General features: G+C 39.7%; 2 protein-coding genes across 10 annotated transcripts in view; both read right to left on the bottom strand.

Annotated features, from left to right (window-relative positions):
- Positions 1-444: 444 nt before the first annotated feature.
- On the bottom strand, positions 445-11,749 carry im:7151449 (complement decay-accelerating factor, GPI-anchored). 8 transcript variants are annotated; one of them, XM_041034509.1, is made up of 15 exons: positions 11,552-11,749; positions 9,280-9,341; positions 8,446-8,527; positions 7,358-7,543; positions 7,131-7,230; positions 6,653-6,723; positions 6,289-6,471; positions 5,222-5,287; positions 4,922-5,065; positions 4,680-4,754; positions 2,916-2,954; positions 2,791-2,832; positions 2,627-2,678; positions 1,852-1,927; positions 445-1,628 (listed from the first exon to the last, which is right to left on the bottom strand). In XM_041034509.1, the coding sequence occupies exons 3-14, from the start codon at positions 8,519-8,521 to the stop codon at positions 1,870-1,872; spliced, it is 1,092 nt and encodes a 363-aa protein (XP_040890443.1). In that variant the 5' UTR covers positions 8,522-8,527; positions 9,280-9,341; positions 11,552-11,749; the 3' UTR covers positions 445-1,628; positions 1,852-1,869. The 8 variants fall into 8 exon arrangements, with proteins under 8 accessions (XP_040890443.1, XP_040890442.1, XP_040890440.1 ...); XM_041034508.1 differs by lacking the exon at positions 9,280-9,341; XM_041034506.1 differs by lacking the exon at positions 11,552-11,749 and having other exon boundaries at positions 9,280-10,934.
- Positions 11,750-12,841: 1,092 nt separating this feature from the next.
- Positions 12,842-24,850, bottom strand: part of LOC121179286 (membrane-associated guanylate kinase, WW and PDZ domain-containing protein 3) — a 117,825-nt gene continuing 105,816 nt past the window's right edge. For both annotated transcript variants that reach the window (XM_041034043.1, XM_041034044.1), the window contains 11 exons: positions 23,769-23,800; positions 22,877-23,042; positions 22,670-22,764; positions 22,271-22,478; positions 21,747-21,929; positions 21,372-21,557; positions 20,860-20,956; positions 19,933-20,038; positions 19,181-19,318; positions 17,488-17,626; positions 12,842-16,214 (listed from right to left, as the gene is read on the bottom strand). In XM_041034043.1, the coding sequence (XP_040889977.1) occupies positions 15,118-16,214; positions 17,488-17,626; positions 19,181-19,318; positions 19,933-20,038; positions 20,860-20,956; positions 21,372-21,557; positions 21,747-21,929; positions 22,271-22,478; positions 22,670-22,764; positions 22,877-23,042; positions 23,769-23,800 (2,447 nt within the window). In that variant the 3' untranslated portion in view covers positions 12,842-15,117. The remainder of the gene's footprint in view (positions 16,215-17,487; positions 17,627-19,180; positions 19,319-19,932; positions 20,039-20,859; positions 20,957-21,371; positions 21,558-21,746; positions 21,930-22,270; positions 22,479-22,669; positions 22,765-22,876; positions 23,043-23,768; positions 23,801-24,850) is intronic.

Below are 24,850 nucleotides of genomic sequence, written 5' to 3'. Positions count from 1 at the left end.
TGTTCAGTGCCAAAACAATTCTGCTTTAGATCTCCAAAAACGTTTTTAAAGGCTTTCTGACAGTGATGATACAGTATGAGCAAGGATGGGTGTGGTGCTGTGCTGAATGCAGCATAGAATGGAAAAACAGGATTTGAAATTGGGGAAGGTGGGGGTGGTAATCAGGATCTCAGATTTTAGAGTGGAAAACTGACACAGGGAGGTGGGTGGATGGAGGGGAAGGGTGGATGGTAATGTCTACAAGCATCACCACTGTTGCGGAGGTTTTCCTGAGAAACATGTCAAACTCCTCCTCTTTGGTAATAAACTTTCTGTCCGTATAATTAAGTTGAAGAACTAGATGCATATCCTGCTTCTGACCATGTTTTCACATCCAGAGGATTTCTCAAATTCCAGCCCAGATAAAGTTTTTTTTTCTTTAAACCATTGAAGAAAACTGTAAAATCTGACCAAACAATAATTTAATGGAATTGTACGTTCTGCTGAAGCAGACAAAAATCCTTTGATCCCAAAAGGTCACAGTTCCAGCCTCTGGCACAACAACCACGGTATGATGAAACAGTGTAACCACATTTTATTACAGGGCTTTTCTCTTTGCTTTGCACGTCCCTGCCATGATTTGTCCTTTTCTGCTGCCTTGGCAGTGAATGCATTCAAACTCTTACAAACTGGTGCTTTGTTAGGTGTGAACAAAGTGTGCCTTAAAGTCTTTTTTTTTAATAGGGGGTGTCCTCCCTTTGCATAATATGTTGCGCAGTGCTATTTTTGATTTGACAATTTCTTCGTAAAATTGCAGTTATAGTTACATATAAAAAGCTCTTTTCACAATCAGCTACTTTAGAAAAAATCTGCCTTCTCCACATATCAAATGAATGGTTAACCAACTTTTACAGGTTTCTGTTCACTGGCTCAGTGAGCCTGCTCAGTGACACATTCAAGGTAACAAACATTTTGATCACTTTCCCCCTCACAATAAATACTGTGTTACTAGTTAGTGTGGTTACATGGTTCATTGACGGTTGGTACGCCATTGAATTAATTTCCCATGACACATCTGCCATTATTTTGCACAGCTTACTAAAAAGACCTGAGAACAATAGACAATGACGAAAAGAAAGTCAGGAGGCGAAGAATGCAGCTGATTGTATCTTTATCGGCCACCATTTCAGTCGACAAATTGAATCAACCTCATTGTATGCCTCTTGAATTACCTTTTTCATGGTTCTGTCCTAACAAAGCAGTACATTAAAAGCACAGAAACTTGAGGCATCAAGATTTCTCAAAAACAGCAAATGAAAATGTTTTATTGAACAATTTTGCAACACCTCATAAGACATGGAGCAAATGTTAATTATTTACTCCAGTGTTAATATAAATAAAATAGAAAATAGTACTGGCATAAAATATTTACAATTCTGTGTTAAAATAATGTGTAAATAAAAACATTTGCCGTTACAAAAGAGTGCTTTTGATCATTGGAATGTGACGATTCCCTTTATCTGCCATTTGAAGTGCAATAGTATTGAAAGTGAGTTCTGTTTTCTCCGCATCGGCTGTTAGAGTTTGCCGGCCCGTCCTCCTGGGTCACAGATGCTTAATAACAGATAGGCACGGTTCCATTTGCAGAGCTGATGTTGACAAGAAATGAAGAAAAATATGTTTAGTTTGTCATGTCATTGGAAAATGGCATGCAATTCATGCTTTTTATGCCTTCTCTTGTAATAATTTCCACTTAAACACTTTATGTTAGCTTTTTTACAAGAAGTAAAAAACAGGTAAAAAATGCTTAAATATATTTTAGGGGTATTTGGATATTTTTATGGCAATAAATACACAGGAACTGACGGATACCTGAGTGAGGAAGGCAATCTAAAGATTTTGGAACTGTAATAACTCCGGCCTCAGGTCTTCTCTGGTGTCATATGAGCTATGGTGTCACCAAATAAGGAATTTGTGTCAGAATTGTAGAGTTATGCTGTTTTTATGTTACAATTTTATTAGTCCACCAAATGTTTTTTTAACTGCATTCTTAATTAGCATTCTGCAATGTTAGTGTTAGTCATTGCAACTTTAAGAGAATATATATTTATGTAATATATATATATATATATTTAAGTAAACTTTAATCTTGGTTTAATGCCATATGAAGCTTGCATATGAGTATGTAGTTAATGAAAGAGCATCATGTTTGAGGAAAGTGTATCTGATATATATATATATATTTGTCTCAGCTTGTTTCTACATGGTTTTGAGTTATTTAAATCCCTCTGTATTTAGAGAGTTTGATTAATAAAAACATGCATTCCAGGTCATTTAGGCCTGAAGGGAATTATCATCCTGAGACTGATTTCTATGTCACAGCTGGCTTTATTAAAGGATTTCCTGTTAACTTTCCTCATTCCTCAGCACGAGTGCGGAAACACAGACATCTAGATTTCCTTAACAGTTCAAAAGCTAAACTGCATATTGAATTGCTCACAGAAATATGCACTAATGTTGAAGTGTACTTTACTGTGCATTTATGTAAAACTCAAAAGGTAAGAAGAGCAGAAAAATAGAAAGATAAAAAGCATAATCAAGTATAAGCCATGCATTAAGGAGTTAAGAGTAAAATATGGAATCTCACCCTTTTTTCCTCAGATGACACTGGCGTAAAATGACCAGAACTGCAATTACACCTGTAAAGAAAATAATATTTTAAAAATTATTGTATTTTCTACTTCAAATGCAACAGTTAGTTAATGTGTAAATTCCAATGAGAATAGTAATAATAACAATAATCATAATTACCTACTAAAACACCTATCACAGAGACTATAAGCGGCATATATCCTGAAAGACACATTCACAGTTAAATGCAGAGCAAATAATCACCCATGTTAATACTGTTTTAAGACTGGGGTTCACTAACTCACCACTTTCTCTACCAATATTAAGAGTCTTGTTATTCTTGCCTGTAAGTATAAAAAAGTATCATTAGAATAGAACAGCCTTTGTTGTCATTGTACACATAGACTGCACTGCGAAATTGGTGGAGCATCTCCCCACGGTGCACTTGAGAATACAAAAGTATACAAAAAAAACAGTCAAATAAAGAATAAGGTGCTAAAAGGAGTTCACACTCTACTGCAATGAAGTTCGTATATTCTGTGGTTTCGTTCTCATGAGTTCAGGAGTCTGATTGCCCACGAGTAGAAGCCAGTTTGTTTGGCACTTTGCGCTCTGATAACTCTTGCCAGAGGGCAGAAGGTTGAAGAGACCATGACCCGGGTGGTCAGACAGGATCTTCCTTGCTCTGCTGAGGCCATGGGAGTTGGCAATGACTTCCAGGGAGGGCTGGGGGCAGCCGACGATTCCCTGTGCCGACCTTATCACCCATCACTGCAGGGTTTTCCTGGCACTGGCTATACTACCAGCATACCACACCGTGATGCAGTATTTCAGTATGCTTTCTATTATAGAGCGATAGAAAGTCTCCAGCAGGTTGACCTCCAGGTGACAGGAAGTGTATTCGCTGTTGGGCCTTCTTTACCAGTTAGTATTAGTATCATTATTAGTATGTAGACTATCTAAATTGACATTGATAACAGGTCTGATTCAAGCTACATCAAAACTGTGCATCTCATTTACTGATTTAAAGCCATGATGCACACATTTTTAGGTAATTACAGCATCTTTCAAGTTATTTTGACAGTAAGTCATCGTGTGGAGAAAAAAATCTATAAATTGCTTTCAAACTATTTATCTCAATGTCTCTGTGTTGGATCAATGAGGGGGAAAAAGACCAAAATATGTCAACTGTAGACAGGACTGAGGGATGGAGACATGTCTGAGAATACTTAATTACATTTCTCTGCCTTACATTTCTCATTATTATCTGTTTTCAATCCACAGGAAATAAAAAAATTACAAGGCAAACTTAAATTACATCAATTACTGTGTTAAATGAATAGTTTAAAACACACAGTTTAACACAGTAAGACATTTTGGGAAACACGCTTGTTTGCTTTCAGGTCGAGTGTTACATGAGAAGACTAACACCATTCTCAAACGTGCCTGTTAAACACTCAGCAGAGTTTTAGTTTATCTTAGCATAAAGACTGGAAACAATTAGAAACAGATAGCCTGACAGAATCCTTCTGCCAGCAACTCTGAAACTCACTTATTAACATGTCATATCTCACTCGTTTAATCTGAGTGTAAAACACAGCGACCTGTTTTAGGTGGGGTTATGTGCTGGATTAGGCCTTGGCTGTGAGCAGTAGCTTCCCAGAGACTCTGTTGGTTGTCTGGCAACTGCTCAAAGGAAAGAAACAGCCTGACACATAACCCCCCTGTTAAACTGCAACTGCTTGTTTCATACTTCTGACAGAAGGCCAATAAACATTTCTAAGTTGTATTTGTCAGCAACTAAGAATGCCTATCATTGTGCTATGGGCACACGTTAGCCTTGCTGACCTGTTTGATGATAATAATGTTCATTCTCCTCATAAATGTCTCTACCTACATTTACATTATATACATCATAAAAATAGACAGAACATAATGGTAATAAACTTTCTTAGTCCAGACCTCAAATGTCTACATTTCTTTCATCCCACTGTGATGACAAGCCAAGCCAAACAGACAAAAAAGAAGATTCAAACTCTCAACTGCTTTTTCAAGAAATCCTTCGATACCTTGAAATGAAGATACTGCTGATGTTACAGTGGTTGTAGTAACTTCATCCTTTGGTGTCAAAACGTCTGCGCCACCTTTGAACAGAAGGATGAGAAGCATTCTTAATTCTTCTCGAGTTAGGACAGGATAAAAGCCATTACTGAAATGCACGAAGCATGCACATAATCCATTTTAGTGCCTAAAAAGGTTTTCAGATTAATTACATGCCGTTCAGCTTGTTTGGAGATATTTTTTTCTGTACCTCGTGCTGAAGGTGAGACAGATGGTGCTGCACTGGTTGTTATAGTTTTATCTCTGTGAGTTGTGGATGTTGCAGATGAATCTGTAGAAGTGGACACTGCTGTGATGTGGGAAATAACCACTGTTGTCAAAATAGTTTTGCCACCTATAAAGGAAAGTCTTCTTAATGTACTGGATTTCATTGGAAGTGATTAAAGTGAGAGAGTAAAAATGATTGAATATATATCAAGTATCGTTAAATTGTACAGTGTAAAAATATGTGAATAATTTCATGATTTGTCTTGGTAAAATGTTTCTATACCTTGTGCTGGAGGTGTAGGAGTTGGTGTTAGTATTTTTGTTGCAATGCTATCTTCTGTAGTCACACCTACAAACGAGAACACTGCTGTATTCATCAGGGGTTACAATAAATATCATTCACCGGCCATTTATGAAGCTGGTGCTGGCGCATGCATGCAGAATGTAGATTTCATTTTACATGCAGAATGTGCTGTGCCTACACACGACAGATGTGCATCACTAACATGTTTCATGTTGAAAGGACATGAAAATCAAATGGGAAGAATCACCCATTTGTTTTCCCCACACAATTCTCTTGTAGAAAACCAGACTCAGTGTAGTGTTAGGTGAAGGATGGTTTTGACCAAGGACCAGCTCTTTAGAGGAAGTCTGCTCTTTTGCCAACTCTCCTTTAAACTGTTAAGGAGGGTATGAGTGTGGAAGTTAGTAAACAAAACCTCTTGGAATGAGAAGATGCACGAATAGTGAATAGAAAAATACTGTAAAGTTTGAATACTGCTTCATAAAAGCACTAGAAGAGTGTGTAGAGATGGAATAGTGAATGATGTTTAAACACGTCAGCAGTGTAAACAATGCTGAGGGTCCTCAGGGACACCATAGCAACACCTACAGTCTCCTTAATTGAAAACAATGTATTATAGATAAACATTTGAGTACTTACTGCACTGCATACTGACTGGATAACTGCTCTGCAAGCCTCTGGTTTTGCACACTGAACTGAAAAGTTACTGAGCCTGTGGTTTTAGCCCATTCACTTCAAATCATGAACATCTTGCACTACATTCTTGCAACTTTTCAAGGAGTGACAGAGGTCTTCTCACTGATTTATTGCATTCCAGGCTGCCGATGTTTGGAAATGATTGCACAACAGTATGAAACTCTAATTATACTTGAAACTGAAGACTGAAAATCAGTCTACAATGTCATTGAATGGTTTGAAAATGGTCGTGAGTATTTGTAAAGAAGGTGTAAAAACACGCAAAACCACCTGTACGGTCGTTAAAGAACTTCACAATACACTATCATCAGCACAACCTGTAGAAAAACAAATGAAACACATGGATTTACCTCTGCATTCAGGAGGATGATAATCGTATTGACCACCTTCGCCGCACGTAATGATGCTGTTACCAATGAGGGTGTATCCTTCATCACAGACAAACTGTACAGTTTCTCCATATTTTGGCTCATCTTGAGAATCCCACATGGTTCTGCCGTTGGGTACTTCAGCTGGTATGTCACACTTTTCAACTGAGGAACACATGAACAGGTGTTTTCATATTCATGTACCACACTGGCCAAAACCACTAGTTCACATTGTTTTCATATAAACTGTGATACTTGCTGACTGACACTGTGAGGAGAGAGAACAAACAATTGTTTTCATGTGCCTGGTTGTGGTTTCCAAAAATACAAAATGAGAGACATTTACTTTCACATTTGCCTCTTCCAATCCACCCTGCAGAATAGCACTGTTTGTAACTCGATCCACTGATCTGGTATCTGTTGAAAGATTAAGGAAAATCAACCAGAGCTGAATTTCCAAACAAAATTCTCAAACACTTAAGTCAAAACATCAACAACCCTCTCAATGCTGGCAAAAGGACAGTCAAGTTTCTGATCAGGGAAACTATGTAGTAAAATTCTGTTTGTCCTTCAGGAGCATCTTGATTTTTTTCAGATGGTCAGATCCACCTTGACTTCAGCCACCCATTGGCCAGCTGCATTGTCTGGTAGACAACTGTTGGCAATGCAACAAAAGGAGATGCTTTGTAGTTTGATTGTAAATGAACATGATTTATCCACTGAGTGCCTCCTTTGTGTTGTCATTGGAGCTGCTGAATGTTCAACACTTGCTTCTCTAAATTTAAGACATAAAATTCAGTCAAACCTCTTATATTGGTACTCACCCTTTGTCACAGCTTACTCTAATGATATCACCAAACAGGGTACCAGTGCTGGTATTAAACCTCATATTTGGCTGAGGTTTAGGGGGACCACAGTCCTTCCCTGTAATATAAATGCAAACAGAACATTGCTGCTGGACTTTTATGCCAGGAAATTAACCTTGAAATTTCAGAATAAAGCTCTTGTCTAATACAAGAGTCAGTAGAGTTTTAAAGTTGACAAGACTCACTTTTGCATATGAGCTCTATTTCAGTCCACTGCCCATTAACACAGCTTATACCGGGAGAGCCGCTTTCTATAACATATCCATTAGCACACTCTAAAGTGACATCAGATCCTTCTGGAAACTCATTCAATAAAAGCGATTCTTCCGTTAAGATGGTATTTTCCTTCCCTTGAGGTCTGGGACAGTTAGCTGCAGGAAAAACGAAACAAAGAGGCAGAATCAGCAACAACAGCATCTTATTATTCCAAACATCAAGCATAATGCTCCAGCTTCAGGTAATAAAACAGTTTACATAAAAGTCTGTAATGTAATGAAATAAGAAAATAAATAAATTATCACTACACAGTCATTTTTGAGATGACACATTGCATGTGAGAAAATGCCTTGCAAATCCTGATTTCACTTAAACTTAATGTTTCAGTTGATGGTGTTATTGGTGAATAAATCGCTTACCACTGCTTTATGGTTATAAGCTACAGTATCAATAGGAAAAACGCTTGGCTGCCATTTAAAAATGTGCTAATCCATTCATAAATACTCATGGGTTTCTCACTTTCTACTAAGTCATTAATTCTGAAGGCATAAATGTTAATAAGTCATTAATTAAAGGTATTTAATCTGAAGACTGAAGCTTTAAATGTTAAATGGTGTCTTAATGAATCTATTTTGCTAAGTGGTTTCAAGCAGTCAAACGGAGTTTTCAGGACCTGGCAACCTAAAAGTTGTTTTACTAATACCTCGTAACAGATCTATAAAGTATTGGTAAATGACTTATAAAGTATTATATAGGACCATTACAATTTATAAACCCTCATATCGAGGCTACTGCTGCTTCTATTATTTCTGCAGTGGCATTACAAATAGGTTCCCAATGACTGACTCAGATATTTCCCCTTACAGAATTTGCTAGTTTACCTTATTGCATCGTAATACTACGGAAGCTGACCTTACAGCAAGTGGACGCGTTTTTTTTTCTGAGGAACTGACGGAAAACGCAGCCTGGCTTTTCTTGCTGAAACTCTCATGTGACTTAGTAACGCTGATAACTATTATCGCACCAAGCAGACGGAGAAAGCTGATGCTTTACTGACCTGTTGCCTTCAAGACAAAGACATATATTAACAGCAGATATCTCCGCCGTCCACAGGTGTCCAGTAAAACGTCCATGCCGGGCTGCGGGAGGAGACAAAGAGTCCGGATCCAGTCACTGTGTCTTTCAGTCCTATTTCTTCAGAGGCAAAGCTGAGACGCGAGTCGCTCCGAGACTGGTGGACTGACCCTCCCATCAACACACCGCAACTATGTTTAGTCTGGTCAAGTTATATAAGCCGAAGTGTATCTGCTTCAACAGCCAAGAACTGCCTTCATAATAAAAGCAGAGATATTCCTACCAGGAAAATTGGGGTATAAGATTGAATCATAATTAACAAACTGCTCATTAAATGTTTTGATTAGTTACAACTGCAGGTTTTTATTCATTTTTATATTTTATATTACAAAAAACTGCTGAGAACTGCTAAAGCCGAAGCTGGACATGGTTAAAAAGGACTATCAAAGACTATTCACCAGTCCACAGTGAGACAAACTGTGTAAATGGACACGCTTTTGTACTGTGGCTACTCTCTCTAGAAGTAGGCACCCAGCTAAAACGACTCCATCGACTCCTCACTGAGGTAAAAAATAAATAAAACTATAAGCCCAGAGTAACAACTAAAAGCTTAAAGGAATCAAATAAGCTGGTTAAATGTTCAATAAAGACACAAAAGATTATAACTGATTGTGTATTATTTGCGTACACACATTGTTTGCCTCTACTTGTAATTTAGATCAAGCTCAGACTATTTTATGACCAGTTAAAGCACAACCACCGACCTGTCTTATTTTGAAAAGTGAAACAGGAAGTTTCGCTTGTAAACACTGGTTACCTTGACAGCAAAGTTTCCAGCTCCTTGGCTCACTCATGGCAGAAAGCGGGCACAGGCACCAGCTTCACAGTGGACAAAAACAAGTATATACAGCACATCGACAACAGTCATAAAACGCATTTAAAAGACGTGAGAGCTGTTTTGTTTTGAGTGTTTAATAAACACAAACTCTCCGTCTGTCCACCAGTCAGAGGCAGCTCAGCGTTTCACCAGCGGCAATAAGGGCAGGCGTCTTCCCAAAGGCTGCAGTGGTAAAATATGGAAATATTATGGGTGTGTCCTGGAAAAAGGGGGTATTGCCTCTCTCAGTCCTTCAGACATCTATCACTGGTAAACGACAACAATAATGGTAACAACAATAATCAAACAAACACGAAATAAGTTGGGGATTGTGAGCATGAGTCACTGTGGTGAGTGTTTTGGGCTATTGTCATGGATACGTTACAAAGTTGTTCCTTTTTTCTTTTTCTTTTTCCAACTAGAGTGCTGTGTCTCATCACCTAACACACAACACACACACTCTAGGGTAAATTCCAGGGAGTTCACTGCACCACCCATTTTCAACTACGTCATGTTGGTGACAGGAGCCATCCCCATCCTCCACTGTGAGTTGCCTAAGAAACCTGTTCACGCATTTCACCGAAACCTGGCAACGAAGAGCTTGCAAAGTTTACTGTCCCATATCTGCACCCCTTTGTGAGTGTTTTTGAATAAACACTAGGAGATTGGATCTTTTTGGTCATACACATGGCATCGCAAAAGTGTAGGGTATTAAAAGAAGCTTGACGTCTCACTGGTTTGGGAGTAAGTGAGTGTAAAATACCCCAGCATACTCAAACTGATTTAAAGCCAAAGAACTGAGACCTGTAAGGCATTTAAAAACAAGCATTTGTAGGTGACTGAGGCTAGTTATCACATTCAAAGCCTCCAAGAGCTGTGGCATAGCCTGCTTTTCTTATCTCTCCAAGCACCCTGTCCGAGTGAACTGTTAAGACAGCTCCGTTCTCAACAACCAGTCTAGGAGAACGTGCCTGCTTCTCTTCATATCTGATAATGAGGAAAGAGGTTCCAGTCTACTGCTGCATTGTTCACATGCCTTTTTTTGTAGTCAGGCCTTACCAAGGATATAATGTAAGGGCTGCAGGACCATACTTTTACGCAGCACATACTATATCTTCACACAGCTGCTGCACACCTCTATAACATGAGGAGACGTTTTTCTCTCTGATACTCACATTTCACAAAACAGCAAGACCAAAACACTTAATATGACTCAGGACTCCTATCATGATGATCTCTTCAAAAAACAAGTACTGACACCACCTCTAAGTCAGAGAACTATCCCTAAAAGTAATGTATCTGAATAATGATAATATTTTGTTCCCATCTAAGTGGATCCATACCTGCCTTCCTCCACGTCGACAAAACACTTCATTGTACGTCAGTGACATCTAGTGGCCAAAAACATAAACTGCATTAAAAAGAAAAAGCTCTGATAGAGATAGTAATAATAATTATAATTTAACAATACAAAAAAATCACGTGTCCTTCTTTTCTTCCTGCGCTCTTCTTGATTCATGGGTTTCTTTCTTATTTACTCATAGACAGGAAAAAAAAACAGACTAGTATCTCTCATATCTCATATGAATTCTGCTCTCTGACATTAAAGTGAAACATCGCCACACAAAGTCACTTTTCACAAAGAAAATATAAGTTATTAAACAGTGTCATTAAATACTGCACCAGTTTAAAACAGTAAAATGTAAATGTGCTCTTTATGTTCTGAAATAACCTGTGGTTAGTGTATGAAAAGCTAGAGAAAATAGTTAATGGTACAAACATGTCTATATATTATATATACTATATATTATATGTATTATGTCTACTTATCTCTCTAAATTTACATACATATTAGTTTCATTTATATGATAACTCATATCCCGAAGTGCATATCATGTATGAATTGTAAAACCTTCCCAGAGAAAATATTAAGAAGGTTGAAAAATGAATGTTCGGTCTCTGCAAATATTCACAATTTTATTGGGAATTTTTTTTCCGTCAGGGACCTTGATTTGTACAAGTTAACTGCAACTCATCCAATTCTGATTTACATGCATAAAATATCCAGTAAATGAAGAACTTTCAAGAATAATAAGTAGAGCCTTTGACAAATAGCTCTTAATTAAAGTTTTGCGGTTACCTGTTAGAGTTATTCGTAACTGTGTCATTTCATACATGTGTTTCAGCTTGGTGTGGGCACAGGTGGGTCTACCTGCTGGCCATTTCTGCCTGACGAACCTCCAACGATGTCATTGTACCGGCTACAGAGTCGTCAGCCTGGAGCAACCCTTCACAGATGTTTCGCCCCTGTACTCCCGGAACATGTCGAGGTGGTGGAGCAGCGGTTCCGTCCCCCGCAGCCTGTCCCTGCCATTACCTGCGCTTTGTCCGATTTCATCGGCGCCAGAGCCGGAAACTTCCTGGTTCTTTTTCCTGGTCTTAGAGAGCCTCCCTCCGGTTGGAGCCCGTGATCCCAACAGATGGGTGGATCCAGCGTAGCCTTGAGTGCAGCCCACTTCCACTGAGGTGAACGCCCTCCACCCTGCTTGTGACCACACAGCTAATAGCGCTATGTAAACTGCCTTTTTTTTTCTCTCGAGGAGAGATCTTTCTCTGTCCATTCCCAGGTTCCGGGGACAGGGATGATTATCATACATGGCCCTGGGGCTCAAGTAGGGCATCCTACACATTTTCGCCCATGTAACGGCCCTGTTGATCACGGCCTTCCAGGTTCCAGCTCCCTTGCTACTGTTGGTTCACAGCTCTGATTTTATAGCTCTAATCTTCCATATTCACAACTTAAGAGAGAGACAGTGTCTTTCCTTTCTTTCTTGGTGACTTTGGACCACATCTTAGGTGCTGTTCCCCATCCAAGGGAGGTCCTGCCTGGCTGCAGCCATCCAACAGGTTCCTGGTGTTGCGTCCTGTGCCAACTTGGACCTTGGTGTTTTGGACAGAGAGGTCAGGTGATTCTCTCAGCTGGAACACAGCCTGTGCCATTTATTCATGTGTTTCAGCTTTATGTACAATGTACAGTGAGGTACTACTAGATTTTTTACCTTATAGAATCTTGAGTGGAGGCTCTGAACAGATTTCATTTGTATTCTCATTCCAAATACAGCCTCGTGATTCGTGCCGGCTTTAGAAATATGGATATTTAATGGACATGATGCATATGAAGCATAATATGCCTCTGAGCTTTCTCTGGTAATTGAAAAAGCATCTACTTCATGCTGTCGAGAAAAGAAGTCGGCTACCATGACAACTGGAAATCTGCCATAGTAACAGTGGCTGATGCTGCTTTGTCATATGAAAGGACAGAACTGTTGGACTGTAGTGTGCAACAAATGAATCTGAAGTGACACCTAAATTATTATCCTGTCAACAGCTATGACTGCATTTGCAGTACAGTGGCAGACAGTTCATAAACAGAATCGCATGGTTTTAATCTCAATATTATGTTTAATTTGTATCTAAGTTTCATTACAAGAAATCCAGAATGTGATTTCAGTAAAACTTTATTTTTCAGTGCATGAACGGAACACCATGTCAAGGTCATAGCTTGTCCTTTTCAATCCATTTTTAAATATTTTCTCTTTTTTTTTTTACATAAAAAAATAATGGAGCGATTTAATATACCTCTATTTTTTTTTCTCCCCGAAATAGCACTCAGCAAGTATTTATAAAGGTGCTGTACAATGTACAAACATTTACATCTACTGTCTACCTACAGAATGTAGAAGATACCACAAGGATTGTTTTTCTAATGAAGCGATGCAAGGCCACAGTATGATACAGAGATGAGATACAAAATGGTCAAAAAAAAAAAAAAAAGCGGAGAGGAGAACGACAGTGCAGGAGACATAGAATAAAAAGGGCATTATCTGATTCTGGACCAGAGTTAACTGCCTGTACCTGACACTCAGGGTTGGATTTACTCATTTGACCAACCAAACTATTGCACAAAAACCTACCACCTACCATCCTTTAGCAAATTTTTTTTTTAAACCTGAAATCTTCCTTATACAATCACAGACCTTATCCACCATTTGACTGTCACTGATTTTATCACACATTTGTTACGACACTGTGTTCCCTGAGCTCATCCGACTATGTCTTAATCTCATAAATTGTAAAAGTAAGTATGTTGAGTCTTTCCTCAGATTTTACAGCAGAAGCTTGGAAAATTTAGTAGAATAACAGTGAAATTAGACTATTTCTCATTTTCAAAGATCCCACCAATTGTTAATCTTAGCCATCAGTTCAGTTACCCCTTAAATACAGTATGTAAGACGGCGGGATCTCCCTATATGCTTTACATCAGCAACAAGTTCCGTTATCTCAGTAAACCAGCATATCAATCTTTCAACTCTATTTATATTCTATTCTTCAAGCTACCCTGGAACATAATCACACAGCAGAACTGACAAATACATAAATTTAAAATCCCAATTTGTCTTTTCTTAATAAGGTAAGGTAAAACGACAAAGGGCATGACTTAAAACTTAAAACAGTATCATATAAATTGCATTTGGCCTTCAACTGTGAACCTTTTAGAAAACATAATAATAATAATAATAATAATAATAATAATAATAAATGGCAATGCATTGGTAGCAAGTCATCACGAATTAAATACAACTCATGGTCATTCTGTTACTGTTATGCTACAAAGGGCAGATGCAGTGCAATGAAATTCAATAGATATTTTAAAGTTAGAATCTGCAAAACATGACACATTCAAATATATATATATTATATTTCACAATGAGACACGTTTTGAGCGATTGCAAACATTTGGTACAGCGGTTTGCACGTTACCTATACATTTCATGAACTACAAAGATCCATGGTAATTCCTACCACTGAAGTACATTGGAAATAAGGTGAAAGCTCAAATAACATGGGACAAATCTTTGAAGTCTATATCAAAATGTGGAATGGCTTGGTACAGCTACATATACATATATTCATCTATTACCTCAATAAGTTACACACTGGTTGGTTATCATACACATGGTAAACAAGATCTCAAACCACAAGTTTCTGGTCTTTTTAATGATACTGTTTGAATGGAGGAGAGTCATGTCTATAACCATAGAACAGTCTCGAGTCCCCGGTAAAGTGAACGCTTGCTGGGTTGTATTTGAAATCTGTCTGGTGTTCAGAATGAGAATTATAAACAAGAAAAAGGATCATCCTCAGTGATGTGCAGAACGCGTGCAGCAAAACAAACAGAAGGACCGACTGCATGCAGCTGAGCAAACTTTTAAGAAAAAGACGGTCAAAATATCCCACAATGAGACCGAGAGCAAAATGAAAACCCTGGATGACAGTCACACTTGGTGTATACTACAGGCGAGAGGCGAGGGCCTTTCTCCTTTCTTTGCATATGGGTCATTGCATTGTAATGAGTGAAGCGCTGTTGGTAGTCGTTGTTCCACAGGAGGCTCCCAGGATTGGCACATATTCACATTTCAAAAAGTCTTGTCTGACAAGGCCCCGAGCATGCTGCACATGCTGAAGTCCCACATCAAAGATGCTGAAGCAGCGGACAAGGCAGAGGGGGAGCTGCTACATGCCACTTGTGATGTCACAGGACTCCCAAAAAAAGACCTTGTCAAAAGACAAATCTGCACATGGTCCGAAAGGTAATAAAAGTGGCACCATGTGGCACTTCTCTATTTTATGGAAGAACTCCGAAAAAAAAAACATTCCTTTGAAGGTACTGTTGAATATTCCATGGTACTGCTAAAGTCCGGGTGATTCAATATTCTATCACAAAGGGCCACGGAGAACCTCTGCCTGGGAGAGGATTCTGGCTGAGCTGGGCACTTTCCAAGGGCCAGGGCTAATAGATCCCTCTGGGCTCTGCGAGGTCCCAGGAATACTGTTTACAGAGGCCACAAAGTCTTCCTTACTGCTGTCTGTTTTGGGGTGAGAAAATGTGTCTCGCCTTCCTTTTACCTCTCTTGGTGAAACTACAGAACCTTTTCTGCTCCATGTATCTTTAAAAGACAACAATGACTTTCTTTTGTTGATAGACTCTGTACTTCTATTCCTGTCTTCTGTAGGTTTGTCCTTGCCATTAGCATCTCTCAGCCCTGAGTCTTTACCTGTACCTCTCTCGCTCTCTCCGACTGTATGAGGAGATGTCCTGTGGTGGTGAGATTCTCTCCTTTTAAAACTTTCTTGCTCTTGACCAGACCTGATCCTTTCTCCTCTCCCTTCCATCTCTCTTCCTTGTGTGTATCTTCTGATCTCAAGATCCCCCCCTTTGCCATTTTTCTTTTCATAATTCAAGCTCTCTCTGCTAGAAGAGTCCTTTAATCTCCTCTGAGGGCCATGTTGGTGTTCTGCACGCTGCAGGGTTGAAGCCACTTGCTGTCCAGACTGAGGAGACTTCTGAGGGCTTGTGGATTGTGTTTTTGTGTGTGTCTGAGACATCCTGCTCCTGCTCAGTGTTGCTTCCTGTGCCTGGCTGTCAGTCTTTTTGGGACTGTGATGTTGCTCTTTGGCTTTAGGAAATGTCTCCCCTGTTTTCTTTGGGCTGCTTAGCTCTCTGGAGTCTTTTGTGGGCCTGGTCCTCTTGTAGAAGTTCAAATGCTCAGGGGAGGCGGGAGAAAGCCTTTCTACCTCCTTATCTGCCCACTCACCACTCTCCTCCACTGAGCTTAAACCCCTGCTGCTGCGGGGCTTGAGGCCTTGTGGGGATATGGTACTCCAGCTGCGGGAATGTTTCAGTTTGCTGGAGAAGGGAGAGGAAACAAATACGGAAGCCCCAGTGGGATATGGAGAGGACAGGGGTGATGTGTCAGAGAAAAACACCTCTCCGGAGTAGCTCGTGGGTGAAATGAGTTTTTGATCACGTTGACCTGTAAGAAAAGTGCACATTTTACATGAAGACACCATGTGCACACAAGAAAATTAGATGTACCACACAAAAGATTGAAAGAAGGGAGAAAATTTAGATTATATCTTGGGGGTTAAAAGAGGGAAGATGTGAGAAAGAAACCAATTACCAAGGTATAAGAGAAGAGGCCAGTACAAGCAGTGAAGATGTTAGTGTTGGTGCTCAGTGTAGTAGCACACAGTAGAGGAAGCTGTACTACCTGCATCAGGGGCAAGAGAAGAAGAGCCAAAAGGAAGCAGATGGTTAGAGATTTAATGGATACATAAAAAAAACCCAGCAAAGAAAGTACAATGAAAGAAGTAAGGGTGGCACTACAAAACAGGCTCCATCAATTAACAAACGGATGAAGTCATTATCATTAGCTAAACATCAGGCTGATTTATGGATTCAGAATTTATTTAACTACTGTCATCATCCCCTCCTTGTTAACCTGTAAATACATCTAGGAAATAAATCCAGTGGAGTTTTTAACTAAAGTTTTTTGTGAGTATTAATCAAACATGCCATGGCTAAAAATTTATTATGAATGGTATGCTGTAAAATTTAAAATTAAATTTTGAAATATGGCAAGAGTTATATGAGAAGATTAAGGCGCGTTCACTTCTACTCTGAATATGAAGCTACAGCCAGGGAAAGGTTAGCTTAGCTTAGCATTAGGATCGGAAAGCATTAAGCATTAAAAGGTAAACAGCCCAGCTCTGCCAAAAGTAACAAAATTGGCCTGCTAGCACTTTGAAAGGTCACAAATAACAGGTTGTATCACATTTGTTTACTTGAAAAAACAAAAACAAAACGTAAAAATGACAGATATTATGGGAGTTATGTGCAAGACTTTTTCTTTCCAACCAGACTCCAGGAAGTTACTGTTCCTGACCAAGAAGCCGTCAGGCACATAACTCCCAAAATGTAAAACTACTCCTTTAAGAGTTTGTAATGAAAACACAAAAAATATACCTTTGCGGAAAGAAATCATCATATATATATATATATATATATATATTGTTTTTTTTATAAATCTGCTTAACTGATTTAATTTTAAATTAATAAATGTTACTCAACCAAGTACCAAAGATTCCTACTACACTTAACATTGTACTGAAATAGGTTTTAAATTTAGCACTAGAAATAACTTTGGAGGCACAAAGGAGGTCCATAGTATATCCACATTTTGGAGGAGATCTCTGTATTGGACACTGAATCTCTCACTGAAAAAATTATTTGAATACAGGACTTACTGCCATCTTGAGCTAGGCCTGCCCCAGGTCGCAGCAGCAATACCACTTTGCTTCCTCCAGCCTGGATCAGTTCAATCGCTCGTGTGTGGGAGATGCCGCGTGCCGGCTCCCCGTTAATCTCCACTATCTCGTCTCCAACCTGTCGGTAAAGCGGAAAATGCCATTATTAAACACACGTACCAACACTTAGCGTACTCTGCTGAGCATGTACACACACTCAAACATACAGAAGCTGTCGTCTTACACACACACAAACATACATAATCAAAGAATCTCAATTTTATGCCACACACACACATCCACGCACTCACACCCACATATGCACAGACTTGTAATACCCTGGAGGTACCCTCTATTATTGGAGATGACAAAATAACTCAGGATAATGCGTGTAAACATATCAGTCTGTTAGGCTTTAATCAGTGTTGACATTCTTCACCACCCTTGGATAGGCAAAGTCAAGCCCAGAGATCACAGCCTGGCAAGCCTAAGATTGATTTCTGCTAGGAGCCTCTATTCTGTTCCCTCACTGCACCGTCTCCCCTCTTATCCTTATAATAACAATGTGATAATTTCATCCCCATGGGGAAATTCTAATTCTGCTGAACCTCTTACATAGAGAGAAAGAGCACAGGGTCAGTTACAGCATGACCTTCCTGGAAATGGCAAGTCTTACTCAAGGACACTTTATAGAAAGATGGACGCTTGCTTACATGGAGAGTTACAGTAACAAAGTCACATAAAAAAATGAAATAAGTCACACATTAGAGGTTGTAGGTCGTAGGTAAGACACATTTTTCAAACGAAATACAATAAAAATGTATTTATAAACAAACAATAAACAAGAACACTTTTTTTTTTAATCCCAAAAACAGAAACTGAATTAGATTTAGAGACCATCTCCCAACTTGCGACTCATCTGTATGTCTTGTATGTACTGTGTAGAGAGCTTGAATTACTTTGCCAAATGAAAACCAAATAAACTGCAAATACATCATAGCTGAAAGCATCTACAGCATTATACGCTCACCCCTGTAAGTGGCAGTTGCTGAAACACAATTCATTAGTTTGATCTCTGGTGCATTGAGCACATGGCAACAGAAATCATATTTCCTCAGATTTACCTCTCTCCTCCACAAACTACTAAATGAGCAAAATTAGATTTCAGCAGTGGATAACAGCACACCAAACTGTATCTAACACTGCTGAGTGTAACCAAATGAGCATCCCAAGCAATGCACTGACTTTTAATCAAGTAACATCGAGTATGAAGTTGTTTTCTACGTATTTACTGGGCCCTGGCGATGCTGACATCTGTTCATTGGTCAGCTAATCCATAACGTGGACATACATATGGGATGTAATGAATTCTGCAGCCTCTAGTGGCCACTGGTAATGTTATAGACATCCTCGGTCCATCATCTAGCCAGAAGGGAACTCAAACTTTCCACAGGTCAAGGGGGTCATCACACAAAATTTCTATCCAGATAAAATTGCAGTCAGAAATATTGTAAAAATATCAACAAGTCAAAGATTACAGTCCCCTCGGGTTGTCTCTTACTTGAGATTTTTTTCAGTTAATTCCAGCTCTGAGTACCAAAAACCAGTCTGCCCAAGTTCAGAGTTGGTATGAGGAACTTCTTTAAAGTTAGGGAAAAAAAAAAAAAAAAAACATTTTAAGAGGAGCACTCACATGGATCCTTCCATCCAGCTGAGCAGGCCCATCCTCCGCGAGTCTCAGGATGTACAGGCCCATGTTGTACTCTGTTCCCCCTCGCAGGCTGAAGCCAAAGCCCCTGGGACCCCTCTCCAACTCCACTGTCAGACAACCCTACACAGAACAAGCATAAACACTCAAATCATTTATACACTCTCGCACAGACACAGAGACAACGCTTGTACAAACACATGCATATAAATAAATACATACCGTAAGTAGGGCTTAGTAAATATTCATATGAAAAAACATTTTTGTTGAAGATGCAGGGTTTTATTTCCATTGAAGATAATACTGAGACACCTTCCTGTTCAGTAATTGCTAGTTTTTTCATCATCTAGTATCTGTGTAGCAAAAAACTGCCCCAAGATCAGTGATGATCTCATTAGACTCTGGAAAGTTTTCTATTGATTAAAGACGCCCTTGATGATCCCTGCTTTTCTCAGAATGTTTTTTATTCTTTATCTATACAGATGCTAAAGTTGTACTATGCTACAATGAAGGCACAAATTCAATGTACCTGTGCACAACATGGAACAAAAAAAGAGCAAGGAGCTTCATGTGATACTATACAGTGAGCAAACAATACACTGTAGTATTTCCTTTCATATAGTCTCAAAGATTGCAGCTTAAACGCCTATAACATACACGTTTGCCTTGAGCAGCTTTAACCTTCAGATAGTTGCCAGGACAACACATAGTGGAAAGACTAAGAGGATTATTCTTACCTGGTTGGGTCCTGTAACACACAGCGTTCCCTGCTCACTAAGAGGTAGAGTTTTGTGGTCAGACCACTTGACTCCCTCCCTTTTCTCCTCCAGGTCGAGGTTATAACTAAAACAAACAACAGGTGAACTTCTTCAGTAATACACGCTGTAAACAGCAAGCTGCAGGCCACAAACTGAACAAGCCATTATGCAAAACACTAAATCTAATTCATTGTTGGGTGTTAAATGGAAATGGGCTGCATTTTTTAAATATATGGATATTTTAATTTTGTTTTGTATATGTTCTGTAGTGTACATATTATTATTTTTTATTAAAGCTTTTATGTTTATTACACTGGCGTTGTTGTTGAGAGCAATTTTCTCTAGCTGTTTGCTCTGAGGGCAACGCTCCCTCTTTCACACTTTATTTCATGTTGAATTTAATTACAGAGGATTTTTTTTTTTTGGTGGTTTCACGAGAATTTGTCGGGGCAGGTAGTAACATCACTGTATTACTATCACCATAACCGTGCCATAATGTGATTTATTTTCAATTTTAGAGGAGGTTCATGTTGCATTTTCTGTCTACTTCTGTGTAAACCCTCCTCAGGCCAAAAAATGAGGGAGGGAGCGGTGACTTGGAGCACCAGCAGTGAAGGAGGAGTTCGCCATTCAAATTTGGAGAGGAAAAAAGCTTTGCAATAATTTTCTCAGAACTGCCTAATGTGACACATTTTGTAAAAGTACATTTTGTATTTTTAAGGTACAAATGGTGGGAGGTCAAAAACAGACTTGTAAGAAAACAGTATACTAATACATTTGAATAGGTGCTGACATAGTGACAGTTATGCACTGGGTAGGTAGTTTAATGTAGTCAGTATGCACAGTGTTCAGACACCCTTTACTCTGGTGACAGAAATCTTTTTTTGTGCGTGAGCGGATCCTTACCGTTCATCCTGGAGTGCTGACCTTTGCCCCATGGCCCTGTGCTGAAGAGCCGGACTCTGTTTGGCTGAACTTGCTCCAGATGGAGGGCCTTTGTATTCTGAAATACAAATAAAAACGCCCAAATGTGGAATCCATCACTACCGTGTTTTATACTAATCTCAACTGAAAAAAATCATCATTAAATTCTCTTGAATGATGAACATTTAACCTGAAGAAAATCCTGTCAGTAAAAGTATAAACATTCATTCATTTATACAATCCTTTCAGAGGAACAGGGGTCCCATTTTTCAAATTTGGAATACCTCATTTTCGAACTAATTTCTTAAGACCGATACTAAAATATTCATACCTTCTTTGTTATAGGCTCGGTTGATTGCTTTGATTACCCGGCTGCATAAATAATTTCCCCCTTGCCGACAATAAAGTTTAAGGATTGGATCACAAAACACCTAAGAATAGATCACAAAACCCACACACAATCATAGCAAATGCAGATGTGGGCACACACTCACCATCCTCAGGAACCACAGTGAGGGTGACAACATTGCCGGCATCCTTGATAAGCTGAACAATGTCATTGTGAGACAGCTCAATGATGGAGCGCCCGTTGACTGCTGAGATACGATCTCCGACATGCAGCAGGCCACAGCGGTCGGTGGGACTGCCTTCAATGATACGGCCAATTTTGTGTGGGATAACTGAAAAGGCAGGTATCAGGAGAATTGAGAAGTGTCTTTGAAATATATTTATAAGCCCAACATAATGGTAGACCATCATGAAATTTAAATTTCAGAATCAAAAAAATTCCAAAATATGCTGTGGTAGCCTAAAACAAAATCTAAAATATTTAAAATATGGATGCAGGATCTAGGAGACTTGACTGTCACCTCCGTGCGGGGGTTTGCTCTTGGATGTGAGGATGACGAAGCCAAAGCCCTCGCTGTCCTTGCGGTGGAGTGTGATGTCAAAAGACTCGTGGTCCAGAGCGCTGGGCATCGGTAGGCGAGGTAGCTTGGGAGAACCATTCACCAGCACTGGAGCCATTTCCTGAGCCTCTTCCTCTGTGGCGTCTGATGTGAAAAGGATACAGATGCTCATATAGTTGCGTTTGGTATAATTTTGTGTGCATTTGTGCGTTTAGGTGTGTGTTCCTGAGCACTTCTACGGAATAATGTAAAGTTTCTGTGTTCTTGTGTGAGAAATATGCCAATAAAACTATGTGCAAGGTCTCTATTCAAAATATAAAATGTATTGTTTCCTCTGTGTCAGAAGATTTTTCTCAGGAAAGCCGCGAGACTGTGGGTGTTCAGAGCAACAAAGATTTCATGATCCGGACACATTCTAAGCTGGAACAGTGTTATTTTACCAGGAAGCAGCTAAAAATAGCGTTATTCCGCTGCTCGTTACTCACCTCTGTAGATGACCTTTCTGCGTACAGTCAACATAACTTGACCATTACGGGCAGCGTTAGTCATCAGATCCAACACCTGTTTGTGTGAACGACCTTTAACCATCACACCATCGATGCCAATGAGCTCGTCTCCTGCTCTCAGACGACCATCCTTCTCTGCAGCTCCACTGGGCACAATGGCCCCAATGTATACCTGGGGAAAGACATTCTGATAGGGGGTTAGTCCAGTGGAGAACTGGCCATAAACAAAATAAATAACATTAATTATTACTATACAAGACATTTTAATGAGCTAGCAAATTCCTCATTCAACGTCAGTAGCCTTCTTTATGGTATAATCTTTTCACATTAAAGATTACAATACTTAAAATATGCATACAAGAGTGTTAGTATACTTACTGGCTGTTGTGGACCTTCTCCTCCCAGTACACGGAAGCCAAAGCCTGTTTCTATGTCTCTCTTTAGAAAAACATCTATGTCTTTGGTGTGAGGCTCTGTGGATTGGAGTAATACTCTATCATTATTGTGTAAGAGATATACATTTTCAAACAGGACATAAGGTAAAAAAAAAAGTAAACTTAGGAGAGTAAGTGATGTTACACTTACGTCTGCTCTCCAGCAGGGCTTTGGACTTCAGGTACATCTCTGTGGCATCTCGTTTGGGGGAGTCGGAGGAGCGCATGGTGCTTGTGTTGGAGTGGTAAGGCAAGGCCTGGGGAGCTGAGTCAGTGATACCGTCCACGGTCTCTGTACTGGCTGTCATTTCCTGTCTCTGAAAAGAAACGACGTGTCACCGACGCCACCTATTGCTTCAAGTATCACTGTTTTTGGACAACATACAATTACAATTTTAATTTTAGATTTTCATTAGATGGCACAACCCTTGTTATTCCTCGATGAAGGACATCACACATTTATTGATAGTCTCTGCAGCTCATTATCCAAGACAAATGGCTGAGCATCTGATGGTGATAGATTACCAAAAGCAATAAAGGTCAAGTCACTGGCTCTGCTTTTTTTTTTTTTTTTTTTTTTAACATAGTGTGTTCTCACTTTACATTCCTCCTATTGTTTTGATGGGAGTGGGAATGGGATTTGATTGTGATATTAAACTCCGCAGGAAAAACTAAAGATTTCCCCATGGCTGTGACAGGCCTATTCAGGCAGAAAGGGCAACTTCTTTATCTAAAACTGTTGTATTAATAATACCACCATATCTAAAGAGGCTCATCCATGCTTCATTACCATTGCAATCCCCTGACAATAGCCCTAAGAATACGAATACTGAAAGGAAGTAATTAAGACCGTTTTTCAGAGCAAACAAAAGGAGGCGCCCAGAAACATAATCAATATTCAAATTTATTGCTATCATTTAATTCGATGCAACAGAGGCTTACTGGTTAAGCTGAAGGACAAAAAGCTTTGAAATTAAATTGAAGGATGAGTCCCAAAGGGGAAACAATAGCGAGGAAATAGGAAAAGATATGTTTTTACTCACAGGCTTTAGACTCTTCACAGGGGATGTCTGACCTATGGAGAGACACAGATAGACAACAGAAATATGGTAAGAATTCAGATATGATTTGGAACAACAACAACCATCAATGACCCACTATCCACCAGATGGCACTGCCTCTCTGACTGAGAAAGAGCGGCAGTGAGCATAAAAATAAACCAGTGAGCTGCTCTAAACTCAAGCGGTGTACTCACTGAAGAATGCTCCGGTAGGGAATATACATCCATGTGCGATTAAAGATACATAGACTATAAAGGTAGTACATGTGCTGGAGTGATGACTGCATGGTGCAAGCCCAATGCAGGGTGAGAACATTAGCAATTCATGCATATAATTCAATGACCGATAATTCTCTTCCCTCTCTCTGTACAGTACACCCACACGTTCCATCTCAAGCGCTCAGATTGTTCCCTACAGATCATCTCTTACAGCCCCCTCCTCACTTCCCCTCCCCTCCCCTCAACTCCCCGCATTAACTGGATTAACAAACACTCCTCTGGAGCCTACAGCCCTGTGGGGCCAGACCAACACTTGGCCCGATGAGGGGTTAATGGAGCCTGATGTAAAAGCGAAGACGCAGCAGTTGTTGAAGGCCTGAAATCAGACACGTGAACATGTCACACACCTGAAACACACCCACCCACAACAAGCTCCCTTCCATCCCCTCCTCTGTGGTCTGCTCTTCTTTTGTTCAGTGATGCCTACCACTCTAACACAGAGATCCTCTTCAAAGCCAGAGGCCATTGTCTAATGAGGGTTAAAACTGGCATTAGCCCTTCATTTGGGAGGGCTGAGTGAGGCTGAGCCCAGCTCTGCTTTGACTGTGAAGTCATGCAGTGCGTCAATGGAGTAGGACATGGTGATGGTGGCACAGCACTGAGGGTGAGTAGTGTGGGTGTTTGAGAGAGGAGAGAGGAGGGTTGGGGCGCAGCTACAGGGAGGAGGGCCCTGGGGACCTTCCCTCTATAGCCATTTAGCCATGGATCTTTAAGGGGCCATGGATATAGAGGCATGCAGAAATTCCCTGCGCTCTGCTGATGATCAAAGCCAATCCGGAGTTCATC

The sequence above is a fragment of the Toxotes jaculatrix genome, chromosome 3 (genome assembly GCF_017976425.1).
Source record: "Toxotes jaculatrix isolate fToxJac2 chromosome 3, fToxJac2.pri, whole genome shotgun sequence".
Lineage (NCBI taxonomy): Eukaryota > Metazoa > Chordata > Actinopteri > Toxotidae > Toxotes > Toxotes jaculatrix.
This window is presented reverse-complemented; position numbering and strand designations above follow the sequence as displayed.